Source organism: Lepidochelys olivacea (genome assembly GCF_965140295.1).
Source record: "Lepidochelys olivacea isolate rLepOli2 genome assembly, chromosome: 6".
Taxonomy (NCBI): domain Eukaryota; kingdom Metazoa; phylum Chordata; order Testudines; family Cheloniidae; genus Lepidochelys; species Lepidochelys olivacea.
Window position 1 is genome coordinate 24,634,493 of NC_140416.1, and position 15,181 is coordinate 24,649,673.

Consider the following 15,181-nt stretch of genomic DNA (forward strand, 5'->3'; position numbering starts at 1 on the left):
GGAGTATGGTTGATCCAAATCAGTCCATGGACCAGGCTAGATACCACAGGCAAAAAACAGGCCTTAAGAGGCTAAAACCCAATGCAAAGTGCATGACAACAATAGTTATTGAAACCTCTTCATGGGACTTTTGATAAGCAGGTTTTCTATAGTCCTCATATTCATAGTCTATGAGTGCTTCACAATATATGATGTATTTATCCTCACAACAACCCCTATGAGGTAGGGAAGTGCCATTATCCCCATTTTACAGATGGGGAACTTAAATCTCAGAGAGACTAAGTGACTTGTCCAAAGTCACACACAGAAAGTCTGTGGTGAAGCAAGGTCTCAAGTCCCCAGGGTCACAAGTCCCAAGGCTAGTGCCCTATGCCCTGAACCAGGCTTCTATCCAGGTTTCAGCTGATCTAAACCATTTTCAATATAATTAATTTATGTTCGGGGTCCCTCCCCCACAAGAAATAAACACCTCAAAAAACACATTTCTGTTCCTCCTGGCTAATATATTTTTCTTCGAACAGGGGAAGTTGTTTCTAGGAAATCTTCTACCACGGTGGAGTCCTTCAGCATGGTGACACGCTCCTTTGAGATCCCTTTAGGAGAAAGCATCCCTGAATTTGTGGAGAAGCCTCATCCACTGACAGCCCCTGAGGGTAAGCAGCACCCCATTCCACTGAAAAGTCACCTCATTACCTGGACACTAAAGATATAATGTTTCAAAACAGGTGCCTGAAATGGGCTCACCAAACCTGCACGTGTGGGTGTAAACAGGGCATTGTATGTGCAAAACATGTAATTGAACACACAAAATGGATAACTGTTAGGACTGTCAAGCGATTACAAAATTAATTGTGATTAATCGTGTGATTAAAAAAATTAATCGCACCGTTAAACATTAATAGAATACCATTTATTTAAATATTTTTGGATGTTTTCTACATTTTCAAATATACTGATTTCAATTACAACACAGAATATGACGTGTACAGTGCTCACTTTATATTTATTTTTCATTACAAATATTTGCACAGTAAAAAAACAAAAGAAAAAGTATTTTTCAGTTCACCTAATACAAGTACTGTAGTGCGATCGCTTTATCATGAAAGTTGAACTTACAAATGTAGAATTATGTACAAAAAAACCTGCATTCAAAAATAGAACAATGTAAAATTTTAGAGGCTGCAAGTCCACTCAGTCCTACTTCTTGTTCAGCCCAGACGAACAAGTATGTTTACATTTGCAGGAGATAATGCTGCCCACTTCTTGTTTACAATGTCACCTGAAAGTAAGAACAGGCTTTCGCATGGCACTCTGGTAGCCGGCATCGCAAGATATTTACATGCCAGATGCACTAAAGATTCATATGTCCCTTCATGCTTCAACCACCATTCCAGAGGACATGCGTCCATGCTGATGACAGGTTCTGCTCGGTAATAATCCAAAGCAGTGCAGACCGACGCATGCTCATTTTCATTATCTGAGTCAGAGGCCACCAGCAGAAGGGTTTTTTTTCTTTTTTAGGTGGTTCAGGTTCTATAGTTTCTGCATCAGTATGTTTGATTTCAGTTACAACACAGAATACAATATATATGAAAATGTAGAAAAACATCCAAAATATTTTATACATTTCAATTGATATTCTGTTGTTTAATAGTGTGATTAAAACTGTGATTAATCGTGATTAATTTTTTTAATCATGATTAATTTTTTTGAGTTAATTGCGTGAGTTAACTGCGATTAATCGACAGCCCTAGAAACTCTGCATGCAAATGCCTGATTTCATTTGCAAATGCCTGCCCTGTGTACTCATCCATTTGGTCAGATACATATCAACTATTTATTTTTAGGGCCCTGCCCTGCGCACATTGAAGTATATGACAGAACTCCCGTTGACTTCAAAGGTGCAGATCTGTCCTTAGTGAGAACCAAATTGTGCCTGCCTTCCTCAGGCAAACCTCCCATCTGGGGAAGTTTTGCCTAAGTAAGGCCAGCAGAACATGGCCCTTGTAAATAGACGAGTAAATAAATAAGTTTTCCAGTCATCCATAAGTCTTCTAGGAAAAGCAGAGTATACAAGATATGAATGTCTAATGTAAAACAGAAAGACAGACTTTTCAAGTCTTCAGTGCCCATCTTTCACAAAAAGGGGACAATCCCATTTTTACCTTTTCCTAAAAGTGCAGATCATTTTTAATGAACCAGTATAACCCGCAGTATAACTCCACTGGAATCAATAGAGTTACATTAATCTGACCTTTTCCAAAAAGGAAAAGAGGTTTATACCATTAAGATGACCCCAAGTAATTTAGGCGAGTGTAGAGAAACTACATAATGGATAAATGTTGTTCCTTTTTAATTCCTCACTCTAACATTTCTCCTCCTGGAATTTCAGGAGACAAAGCAGTATTTCGAGCTAAAGTGAAAGGTAACCCCAAGCCCAGTGTAACATGGAAAAGAGAAAGTGGGATACCAATAAAAGAGGGTTCAAAAATGTTTTTTGACAGTATCAATAAGGAGTTTGTGCTAAAGGTAATGCATGTTTTTTACTATTTTTGGCTTGTAACTGATTGTGTTATCATTATCTCTATACAAAAGCACTACAGCATTCTTCAGCAATGGTCTAAGACACCGTCATTTGCCATAGTCCTGCTGTAAGATTTGGGGGGGATTGCTCATGATGTGTAGATGATGACATTCAGCCCTGTACTTAGCGCAGGGCCTTGATAGTAAGCACTGACCATTTTCTGTGCTACTTATTTGTACAGGGTCTAGCACTCTTGGGCCCTCATTTTTCATTGGGGTTGCCAAGCACTACTGTAATGGAAATGATGATACTAAATAATGCTGATGGACAACGTACGTCCCATTTCAGCCCTATTTCATATTTGGGATCATTTGCAACAGAAGTTCTGCCCTTATGTCCACCTTCCTGCATCTCTCCCATCTGCTCTGTCCTTGACCCTATCCTAATTCATGTCATCTTTCAGGCAGTCCTTTATGCTTACCAGCCTGCCAGCTGATGTATGCCAAGCTCCTTCCCGGTCCTCTTCCACAAAGCTCCCTCATGAAAACCCATCTATTCCTTGGGCCTCAAACCCCGTGCCTGGTAGCTGCCCTGTTCTTTGTTGGATGCTCTCCATGCTGGATATGCATGGTTTTGGTTACATTCATCTCTGTGCAGAGGGCCTGTGCAGAGGGCCCGCCTAAAGGACAGAGCAGGAAAGAAACTCATCTGTTTTTGCTGATAAAATATCCCATTTCAGGCCAAGAACCATTAAATCTAGAGCCTGATCCAAAGGTTATTGAAGTCAATTTAAAGACTCCCTGCCCCAGATCCTTAAAGTTAATTAGGCACCTAAGCTCCACTGACTTCACTAGGCTTTGGATCAGGTCGCTAGTGCTTGACCTTAATTTCCTTAATCACTTGAGTAGGGGTTGCAGGATTGGGCTCCAAGATTCTCCTTCAAGCGTTTCTATTTTCAAGAGATGATTTCATAAACTCGTGTTAAAAATAGGGTTTAAAAATAAATACATAATGGAATTCCTGAGTCCATTTTAATACATTTGAGCCACTAACACTTTTGGTCTCTTGGTCCATGTGTTTCTTCTTCCAGCTGGAGTCCCTTGCCCCAGATGATGCTGATAACTACAAGTGCATCGTTTCCAATGACCATGCTGATATCATCTACACTGTGTCCTTGATTGTGACTGAAAGTAAGTGCCCGGGGTCCAGCTTGATTAATAACTAGACTAATTAATTAAGAATGAGATTTGGAAGGATCCAATTAGCTCTTTTTAGGAATCTCAGTGAATGCTTGCTTCCAAGAGAGTTTTCACTACCAGGTGAGGAAAAAACTACCCTGCTGTAATGCTTTTTATTTGTGCAAGATGTAATGACTGTAACAGTCGAGATTTAGCAATAAAATTAGGTTATTTGACCATTTTAATATTTCTCAGATTTCTTGCTATCTAATTTCTATCTGTGATACTTATCTCCCCCCCTTCCCCGTTTGTCTGAGTGCCTAACAATCTATGGAGAACTGAGGCACACAGAGACTAAGTAACCTGCCCAAGGTCACACAGGAAGTCTGTAGTGAAGCCAGAAACTGAAATTGGTTCTCCTGAGCTTGCAGCTAGTATTCTAACCACTGGACCATCCTTCCTCTCAGAGCAGGAGTGATATTCACCCCACATAGAGGGCTAAGAAGGCTTGGGGTGGTGCAGAGGACTTGTGAGGGTGCTCTGAACTGAAGAGAATTTCACCTCAAGCACTAAAAAGCAGGCAGATCCCAACATATCTACTGTCCAGTTGGGCAATCAGGTGCATCTTTAAACTCCTCTTCCACTTCACCCCTGATGTGTTCCTGTGCACGGCACTGGGAGCCTTGTTAGCCTTTTTGTAGACACACTTGTCACCATTCCCGTTTGTTCATTTTGATTATTAACAATGACAATTTCCCCATCATTGTTTGGGGGGTGGGAAAGTGATGCTTACGGACATTTACCTGTGAGAAGCCAACGTTTCCATGGCAAACATCTTGCACAGCCATATGGGAGTTCTGGGTTTGGCAATGAGTTCGGCACTCTCCTTGTCTTGGTCCCTCCCTTCCCCAAGGGTAATAGTGACACAGCGCTTTTGGTTAGCTCCATTTTATTCTTATGTTGGCTTGTCAATATGCAGCGAGGAGATGTAGGAGCCCCAGAGCCCTGACAACAGCACGCACAGCTGGCACTACTAGGAGCCAAGCATCTCCCACAAAGCTGTGACTTCCAGAGGGCATCTTACCTCAGAAAAGGCTCTACGGTCATTCCCTCAGAGAAGCAACAGCATTTCCCCTCCACTACACAGTTTGACCAGTGGATCCACCTAATTACATATCGATAGCCCATTCTGTGCCTCATACTGCAAACTTGTAGACATCTGCTGTCAATCACTTCTCTGTAGAACAGGCTTAGGATGGTGCTCAAATCTCCCTGCATAGTGTTTTTATGTCTTCGGCCTGTCCAGCAGCTTTTGAGACTTCCTGAAGGATTTGCCCCTTAGCCTGCAGAGTGCATCAAAGCCATGGAATCCCTCTTGATGTTATTTGTATTGTTATTTATTATTACGCTTCAGCTGAATGAATACAGGTAGTTACTTTGGGATTTGTTTTTTCAGGTCAAGAAAAGTTGGATTTCAAAAAAATGCTTAAAAAAAGGTGAGGAGTTTTGTCTCTGGAGGACTTATGTATTATTTCTTTATTTTTATTTCTTTATTTCAATTAGCTGAGCTGGGTTTCTCTGGTGTGCACTGAGACACTAGGCCATTTCTACAGAGACACTTTACAGAGCAGAACAACAGCACGAGCAGTGCAGGGAACTGCTCAAGGCTCCCAGCTTTGGGACGGCCATGTTCAGACTCAGTAACTCACAGGTCAGCCCACTCTTCCCCTCTGGCCTCAGCACTGGAGGAGAAGGCAACTAACTCCCAGCAGATTCTCTGACAGTGGTGCCGGGGAATTCTCCCCTCCCTCCTTCCAGCAGTAGGGGAGACAAATATCCTGCCCCTTTTTCCCCACAAGCGGGGAGCCCCATTCGTGTTTGGAATCCTACCAATGGGAAGTCTGGCCCTACAGCTTCCACAGGCAGGAGTCCCATCACATCCAAAGCTGTAGAGGTGAGAGGCGCGTTTGTCACTTTGAAATATACCCTGCATTATATGGGGTCTATGCGCAGGGGCCCTCCTGCTCCAAAGAAGAAAGCGAAGAAGGTGACTGATGAGAAGGAAATGCTTGAGATCCTCTCCAAGGTGCCAAAAAAGGACTTTGAGAGGGTCTGCATGGAATACGGCTTCACCGACTTCCGTGGGCTCCTCAGGAAGCTAAAGGAGATGAAGAAGAAAGTGGAGGTTGAGGTTAGTAATGCCATCAGCTTTCAAAACACCTTGAACATGCATTTCTATTTTTGTGTCTATAATGAACAACACTCCTACGCATAAACCACACTACAGTAATGGCCTTCAGAGGCAGCATTGCTGAACACTTTACAGAAAGTCAGCTGTAAGCCAAGGAGAAAAGGATTTCATTAGAGATGGGCCTGGAAAAAAATCCACATCCAAACAAATTAGCAGAGGAAGGACAGTTCAAAATCCAAAACTGGATCCACATCCAAGTTTTGCATCTGGTCCTCTGGCTTCAATTTTCAAAGGGGCATAAAGTTATTAGGTGTCCAAATCCCACTGAAATTCAGCAAGGATAATGTGCCTTCAGCCCCTTTAGAAAATAACAAATGTTGTAAGAAGAATTCTCATTGTAACAAAAGCTTCCACTTGCTCAGCCAGAATCTTTTCTGTATTGTTGTTTATTATCTGTATTATGACAGCACCTAGAGATTTTATCCAAGATCAAGGCCCTATTGTGCTAGATGCTGTAAAACATAAACAGTCCCTGCTCTAAAGGGTTACTGTCCAACTAGAGAAGGGAGACAAGGGACATATTAATATCCCATTTGCAGAAGGAGAGCTGACACACAGAAAAAAAATTAAGTGGCATGCCCAAGGTCATACAGGGAGTCTGTGGCAGAGCCAGACATTGAACCCAGCTCTGCTGTGTTCCTATTCAAGTGCCTTAATCCCAAGGCCATCCTTGCTCTCTGCATGCACAAAAAACAATACCAGATGTCCAGAAGATGGAAACAGTATTGCTTTTTGAGTATCACAAATTCCAAGAACCAATGCGAAATAAAAATAATAGTAAAAAAATCTATTATTAATGGGAACAAAGATCCAGTCTACTTCAAGTTGTGGGAAGCAATACAGATTTCTGTTATATTTCTTCATAAACTGATCTTGCAGGCAGTCAAAGTTCTAAAACCTCTTGAGGATGTCTCAGCTAAAGTGGATTCCACAGCTATATTTGACACCATTCTGGAGCTGAAGGACCCCAATACTAAGATGACATGGTATAAGGTAACCTCCCATATTTCCTTTGGTTTGACTAAAATAGGTGGAGGTACTGAGATTCAATCTGTCAGTGTTACTTAACTCAGGGCTTAGCTATTCTAGCTGCACATTCAGTTGTGGGTGGGGAAAGGTGGTAAGAATGCTGTGTATTATTCAGTGTCCTGTCTGACAGGGTCTGTTTGAGGGGTGTACAACTAGTCCTACTCCTTCCTTTTGCTTTAGGTAAAGACACTGGAGTGCTACATCTTTGGTAAAGAATCCCTCTAGCACAGATTCCCCTGTTTGGTTTCTTTTCTTTTTAATTTTTACTAATCCCTCCAACTGCTGACCCTCCATTTATTTTGCCTGCAATCATGATAAGTCAACTCCTGATGTTTTACACAGTCAGCATAAACCCACAGCGAAATCAGTGCCAACTAAAGACTAAGCAAAAATGAAGGGCCAGATTCTGGCATCCTTTCTCACATTGAATGATACTTTAAATTGCAAGTCAGTGCATTGATTTCAGGGAGACTGTTCACAAAGTAAGGTACAAAGGAAATAAGAACACCAGAATATAGCCCTGAGTAAGGAGTTGCTATGCGTTAAAGACTCTATGTTCTTGGTCACAATAATTACCCATCTCAGCACTACATGATGTATTCTTCTAGTAGCCTGTTACAGCCTCTGAAAGGCTGACGTGCCTGGGCAAAGCATCATTGCTGATCACTGATTTCTATCTGAAACTGGTCAATAGGCACAGAGATTGAGGACAATTATTGTAGGGTTTACCGTGCAGCCCCATTGCTGGCTAAGTTGCTGGACAAGCTCCTTAAACGTGGTGTTGTACATATTCCACATGCATCTGTGTTTCTTGGAAGAGCCTTTCAAAGGTGCCACATTGTCAAAGATGTCAATGTTCTCCTTTTCAGGGTAATGATCCCTTGCGTATTCAGTACTGCCTAGGAAAATATGAAATAAAGCAGATGGGTACAAAGTATATGCTATACATATTAAACGTGAATGAAAAAGACTGGGGCACCTACAGTCTAATTGTGGCTGACAAGAAACTCTCAGCTCAACTGAAAGTGATAGGTAATTTTTTATTTTTAAATGCATGATAGTGTGTATGTCACGATGAAACTGAAGATTACATACTTAAAAGGACACTGTCAAGGTTGGTGAGTCAAACTCGAACCTATGTATCTTTTTTTATATCTATTTGCAACATCCATGACTCACTGGTCTTTCTATCCTGAAACAGAAACCCACTATGGTACATGTCCTGATTAACCTCACAAAAACCACTGTGCACATATGATCAAGGGATGTACATCTGAGATGGTAAATTTCAGCATGAAGCTTGGTTATTATACACAATAGGCCAAATTCCCCACTGACATCAATGGGGTTGGCTGGGATATGAGTCAGCAGAGTGTAGGGGGAAAGATGTAAATGATGAAAAACACCTTGAAAGTGTCCTTTTAATGGAAGTGAACCATGCTTACACAAAGTCACCAGGAATGGAGGGGAATGCACACACCCAGAGAAGATTGGAGACTTTTCTCCATTGCTAGTCCTTGCTGTTGCAGGACAAGTGTGTGGTTGCAGTTTCGCAGGAAATCATGGATCCTGTCCATTTTGCATACAGCAACAAATCTGCCTTAAATTACTGCCCAAATCATCAGGATAAAGACTGCCGCCTTCCTTACCCACAGTACTCCTGTTATGCCCCTTATCTGCCAACTCTTTCTGTTGCAGCTGGCCCATCTCCTGGGGACATGTTCTGCCACTAGTACTTGTGTTGGGAAGTATCTTATTTTGCTACTTGTTTTCAAGAGGACCGTAGGAAGAATAAGGTCCTCCTAATGCTGTCAGTTCTCATTCTTTATTCATGAAAGTAAAATATTACACTATGTGTCAAATACAAGTAGATGCATTTGGCACAGGTTATCCAGTAGGGTGACAAACTCCTCTTAGGCCACAGAGTGATCATGGAATGCTCTGTTTCTGAAATGGCAGCCTCGGGGTGTCTGACCTGACTGCCGTCTCTCTGCGTGGCAGATGGTTCCAGATGAAACACAAATTCCAGGAAGGTTTCTGGATCTTGGCTGCACTGACCTGAGGCCATTTGCTTTACAGCAGGGGTCTCAAACACACGGCCTGCAGGCTGCATGCGGCCCACGGAGTTATTTCCTGTGGTCCGCCATAGCTCACTTCACCCCATGCACCCCCAAGCCTCCAACTCCCCCAAAATGCACCGCATCCCCGCTCCTCCACCTACCTCCCAGTGCTTCCTGCCACCAAACAGCTGTTTGGCGGTGCTTAGACTTTCCAGGAGGGAGGGAGAAGGAGCGGGGACGCAGCGTGCTCAGGGGAGGAGGTGGAGAAGAGGCAGGGCTGGGGCGGGGATTTGGAGAAGGGGTTGGAATAGGTGCAGGGAAGTGGCGGAGTTGGGGCGGGGACTTTGGGGAAGGTGTTGGAATGGGGGTGGGGAAGGGGTGAAGCCTCATGGAAGGGGTGGAGTGGGGGCGGGGCAGTGGGCAGAGCGGGGGCTTTTGTTTCTTTGTATGAAAAGGTGTCAGTGATGCGGCCCCCGGGCCAATGTACTAGTCCTCACGTGGCCGTCGTGATGATTTGAGTTTGAGATCCCTGCTTTACGGTGACTAGAATAAAGGGGAGAAAAAGGAGTAAGGCAGAAGAACTGGACTAAGAAGTAATGTGCGCACTGGTGATCAGCTTTGTAGGAAAACTTTCCATTTTTATTAAGTCCCAGGGACCACGATCAGCCATAGCATAAGTGGACACAGGTCTCTGTGAAGTTAATCACAGGTGTGCCAGCTTATATTAAGGATGCATATGTCCCTGTTATCTTCATGCAAAAGAAATCAAAATGGTAGTGCCCAGTTCTCAGATGGTGCAAATCAATGTAGCTCTATTGACTTCAATGGAGCTATGTTGATTTGCTCCAGCTGAGGATCTGGCCCAACACAGTGTAGGAAAACCCCCTACATTTAGGAACAAATTTAAACTGTTAGCATGACTGTTTGTCTGTCCACATCTTAACAGATGAGCCCCTAAAGTTCCTGGCAGAACTGAAGCCACTGAAAGTGACAGAAAGGCAGACAGCAGTGTTTGAAATCCGCCTGTCCAAAAAAGTGCCCAATTTCACCTGGAAGTTCAATGGGAAGGAGCTGAAGAGGGATGACAAATATGAGATCATCACATCTGACGATGGATTAACCCACACGTTGAAAATAAAGGACGTTCGGCCCAGCGACATTGGAGAATTTAGCGCCCAGGCTGGGGATCTGGTGCAGAAAGCGCCACTCTTCATTGAACGTAAGTGATGCAGGGATGGCATGCCTGAGCAGTATGTATGTAATCAAACCTTTCATGGCAGCATTTGAATGGGGGACCTACAGAGATGAAAAGCCCCGCTAACTCCATTAGCTGAAAGTAGTAGCAGACTCATCAAGTGCTTTTGTGGATCAGTCACTGAAGGGGACAAAGACCATACTTTTCTGTTGTGGATTCCATAGACTGTAGGGAATTTTAGAAGAAACCTCTCAGGTTCAGAAGGCACAGTCCCTATTTCATGGAGATTTAGCTATTGATCATTGTCCAACTGATTTGATTTAAAACAGAGGGCAAATGCATAGGGAAATTTGAAGGGAAAGAGAGGAGTTTACCAGCAAAAGCACAATAAGACTGAACTTATTGATTACATGAAAACAGAGAACAATCAAAATGGAGCAAAGAAAAAAAAAAGTATTCAACTCAGAATCTGCCGCATTTCAACAGAAGAGGAGATGATCCCCTGTGTATGTTTTGCATTAGTTTAAGGCTGCAAAGCTCTTCAGGGATCTTGTGCAAATGTAAGATCAGTGCTATCACCAGTATTGTGGTAACCGTAACCAACACCACAATACCTTGGAGTCCTTTCTAATATTGTTTTTGGTGAAAGAGCTATCTCCATCGCCCTACTCATGTGTGCCCAGTACTTTACCCTCCCAATCTTTCTGGGATTCCTGTCCATGCTACTCCAGGCCCTCAGCAAAGGTTTTCAACCTACCCTTCTCAGATGTGTCCCAAAATGCTTTGCTGTCATTACCAAGGGGCTTCAAATAGAATCAGCATCATTGTTTTGGAGGCATTTGAAGAGGACCAGTTGCAAACAATGAAGCAAGTCCTTTTTGGTGCAACCATAGAGTTAAGGAATGGGAGCCAGCCTCTCATGTTTCAGTTTAGGTCTCCACCCAAAGACTATTACATGAGGCACCAAGGTTTTATACTCAGACAGCCGTGCAGTTTGCACCATACTCATCAGGGAAAATATGTCACCTACAGAAGCGGCAGCCATCTTGGAAGTAAAGTTCTAAGCTTGGAATCTCTGTTCCCCACAACAGCATATTAATACCCCGCTGAGGTGATACTAACAGACCCTCTCTAGCCTTGATTTCTAAGATTATTCCGCAAATATGAAATTTCATACTGCTGATCTCTTTACCCTCCCTCTTTCTCAAGGAATTCCAATTAAATTTCTCAGCAACCTGAAGAATGTCCGAGTCAAGGAGAAGGGGAAAGCTTGCCTGGAGTGTGAGCTGACCTCTAAAGATGTTACGCTGAAGTGGATGAAGGATGGGAGGGTGATTGAGAGGTCTGACAAATACAGCATGACACGTGAAGGGAAGAGGGCAGAGCTAATCATTGATGATGCTGAGCTGAGTGACTCAGGAGAGTACACAGTGGTTGCTATGCAAGATAATGACCCAACAGAGTACTGCAGCACTGCCAATGTAACGGTGGAAGGTAAGGGCAACTGGGTCAAGAGCATGGTTTGAATTGAGAAGAGAAACAAACTTTAATCGTGCTGCGCTGTTCTACGTTACAGAGATGCTGTCTTGTCTAGTGGTTACAGCAGGGGACTTGGCATCAGGTGACTTGGGTTCTGTTTCTCACTCGGCAGTGTACTTGCTCTTTGACATGGGGCAAAATCACTTAACCTCCTTGTGCATCTGTTTTCCTATTTGTAGAGCAGAGATAATAGATAACCATTATCTGCTAAGTGCCTTTCTTTGATCCAAGATGCTATATAAGCATAAAGCAGTAGATTAAGACCTTGCATACAGGCGTCTGAAACTCACAAGTATTCAGTGACTCTTTGTGATTTTAATCAGTGTGAGCGTAAGGGAGTCTTATCCTGATACTTTAAAGTGTCCCGCGAAGCATCTGATTGCCTCCCGCCCAGTACCAGTAGTACATAGGCCACAGTTTCAGGAGATCACTGATGTAAATATTAATGATCATTATTGTTACAGGTTTCAGAGTAACAGCCGTCTTAGTCTGTATGCGCAAAAAGAAAAGGAGTACTTGTGGCACCTTAGAGACTAACCAATTTATTTGTGCATAAGCTTTCGTGAGCTACAGCTCACTTCATCGGATGCATACTGTGAAAAATACAGAAGATGTTTGTTTTTATACACATAAATCATGAAAAAATGGGTGTTTATCACTACAAAAGGTTTTCTCTCCCCCAACCCCACTCTCCTGCTGGTAATAGCTTATATAAAGTGATCACTCTCCTTACAATGTGTATGAAAATCAAGGTGGGCCATTTCCAGCACAAATCCAGGTTTTCTCCCCCCCCCCAATCCCTCCCCCTACACACACACACAAACCCATTATCCTGTTGGTAATAGCTTATCTAAAGTGATCACTCTTCTTACAATGTGTATGATAATCAAGGTGGGCCATTTCAAGCACAAATCCAGGGTTTAACAAGAACGTCTGAGGAAGGGGGGGGGTACGAAAACAAGGGGAAATAGGTTACCTTGCATAATGACTTAGCCATTCTCAGTCTCTATTCAAGCCTAAGTAAATTGTATCCAATTTGCAAATGAATTCCAATTCAGCAGTCTCTCACTGGAGTCTGGATTTGAAGTTTTTCTGTTGTAATATCGCAACTTTCATGTCTGTAATCGCGTGACCAGAGAGATTGAAGTGTTCTCCGACTGATTTATGAATGTTATAATTCTTGACATCTGATTTGTGTCCATTTATTCTTTTACGTAGAGACTGTCCAGTTTGACCAATGTACATGGCAGAGGGGCATTGCTGGCACATGATGGCATATATCACATTGATAGATGTGCAGGTGGACGAGCCTCTGATAGTGTGGCTGATGTTATTAGGCCCTGTGATGGTGTCCCCTGAATAGATATGTGGGCACAGTTGGCAACGGGCTTTGTTGCAAGGATAGGTTCCTGGGTTAGTGGATCTGTTGTGTGGTATGTGGTTGCTGGTGAGTATTCGCTTCAGGTTGGGGGGCTGTCTGTAGGGAAGGACTGGCCTGTCTCCCAAGATCTGTGAGAGTGTTGGGTCATCCTTCAGGATAGGTTGTAGATCCTTGATAATGCATTGGAGGGGTTTTAGTTGGGGGCTGAAGGTGACGGCTAGTGGCGTTCTGTTATTTTCTTTGTTAGGCCTGTCCTGTAGTAGGTGACTTCTGGGACCCACCTGCGGAAGTGAAGAAACAGATTGATAGAGCCAGAAGGCTAAGGAGAGTGATCACTTTAGATAAGCTATTACCAACAGGAGAGTGGGTTTTGGGGGGGGGGGCAGAAAACCTGGATTTGTGCTGGAAATGGCCCACCTTGATTATCATACACATTGTAAGGAGAGTGATCACTTTACATAAGCTATTACCAGCAGGAGAGTGGGGTGGGGGGAGAGAAAACCTTTTGTAGTGATAAACACCCATTTTTTCATGATTTGTGTGTATAAAAACAAACATCTTCTGTATTTTCCACAGTATGCATCCGATGAAGTGAGCTGTAGCTCACGAAAGCTTATGCTCAAATAAATTGGTTAGTCTCTAAGTACTCTTTTTCTTTTTATTATTGTTACATGAACATATATTGTAATGGTATTATTAGTCCTGTAGAATAAACTGCTGTCTAGAAAATTCGATGGAAAGAGGCAAAGCCAAAAAGGGGAAAAAACTCAACATAACCCAGTTGCATGCACCTGGTACTTCAGCTTAAACCAGAGTCAGTTTTTTCTGAGTTCTAGTGGCTTTTACCATATTCAGGTGACTAATGGTGGAGGCAAGTTGGCTTTGATGTATACCGAGCTTCCTGCCATAAAAAGTGTTGTCTCATAGAAGCCCATCTTAGAAGAACCGGCACAGAGAATGAATGGATAAACACCTATTTCCCCCACATAAAGCCAGACGGTGAGGCAGGGCAGAGGCAGTGCACAGACTTGTCATTCAGGAAGGACAGGCTCAGAACAAAGCTCAGTATTCATAATCCCAGGAAGGATGGAGAGACCAAATGCAGCACAGGTTTAAACAAGACTAATAGGGGGCTTGGGCATACTCTGAGAGGGGGGCATGACCCCACCCCCACCATGACCCTGCCCATGGACCAGGGGCTTCACCCCTGTTTGGGGTGGCAGTGGCAAGGGACCCCCACACAACAGCTGGGCTGGGCACACCACCCTTTCCACAGACCACTGCTCCTCATCTCCAGGTAAACGGGGGTCTGTTCCGAAAGGGGAAGGACTCTTCCACACCCACCTAAGCAGAGGACTCGGGGTGAGGGGGAAGGAGACTCTGCCAATACCACCTCAGCAGAGCCAGGCTGGGGTGGCAACAAAGCCCTTCGCAATGCAGTCTTCTATCAGAGTAGTTTGGCATGGTTCCTCCCCGCCCCGCCGTGCCCGAGAGCATGATGTTTCAGAGTTAACAGCCCTTTGAAATGAATGTGGCGATCCACTCCTTTACAGCTATTGTTTCAGGCTCCCTGCAGACTCAGGCAGGGGTCACTGCATGGGTTACACACGGGTCATTTTTTCAACATATCTTTGTGCAGCCATGAGGGCTATGAAGAGAACGGTTTTAAAATGAAAACTCAGATTCCTGTGCCATCATGTGCCTATAGAGACTATCCCTTAACCTGGCCCTGGGTTTGTGGAATGTGCCCGCTCATGTCAGGTTGAATTTGGCTCTTGGTCTTCAGGGGAACGGAGGGAAGAGGCCAACACAAAGACTGATATATGAGTGCCATCTACAGGCCACTTGTTAGAATGACATAAACAGCATCTGCAGGGCTGGCTGTGTATTCCATCCTCCTGGCTAGGGGAAGATCAAGGGTATATTTTAGCTTCTCCTACTTCTTCAGTCAGAAAATTGGGGGCAGAGGGGGGGGAGAGATTTCACATGAACAGGTGTCCTGATGAGCTTTCAACTACTCTGGC

At 43.6% G+C, this 15,181-nt stretch overlaps 1 protein-coding gene across 1 annotated transcript in view; it reads left to right on the forward strand.

Moving 5' to 3' along the window:
* The first annotated feature begins 529 nt into the window (after nt 1-529).
* IGSF22 (immunoglobulin superfamily member 22) overlaps nt 530-15,181 on the forward strand; it is a 41,325-nt gene continuing 26,673 nt past the window's right edge. Inside the window, exons 1-9 of the mRNA XM_084632562.1 lie at nt 530-653; nt 2,393-2,529; nt 3,615-3,714; nt 5,159-5,198; nt 5,716-5,893; nt 6,833-6,946; nt 7,852-8,014; nt 9,989-10,261; nt 11,447-11,731. Of these exons, the coding sequence (XP_084488688.1) occupies nt 569-653; nt 2,393-2,529; nt 3,615-3,714; nt 5,159-5,198; nt 5,716-5,893; nt 6,833-6,946; nt 7,852-8,014; nt 9,989-10,261; nt 11,447-11,731 (1,375 nt within the window). The 5' untranslated portion in view covers nt 530-568. The remainder of the gene's footprint in view (nt 654-2,392; nt 2,530-3,614; nt 3,715-5,158; nt 5,199-5,715; nt 5,894-6,832; nt 6,947-7,851; nt 8,015-9,988; nt 10,262-11,446; nt 11,732-15,181) is intronic.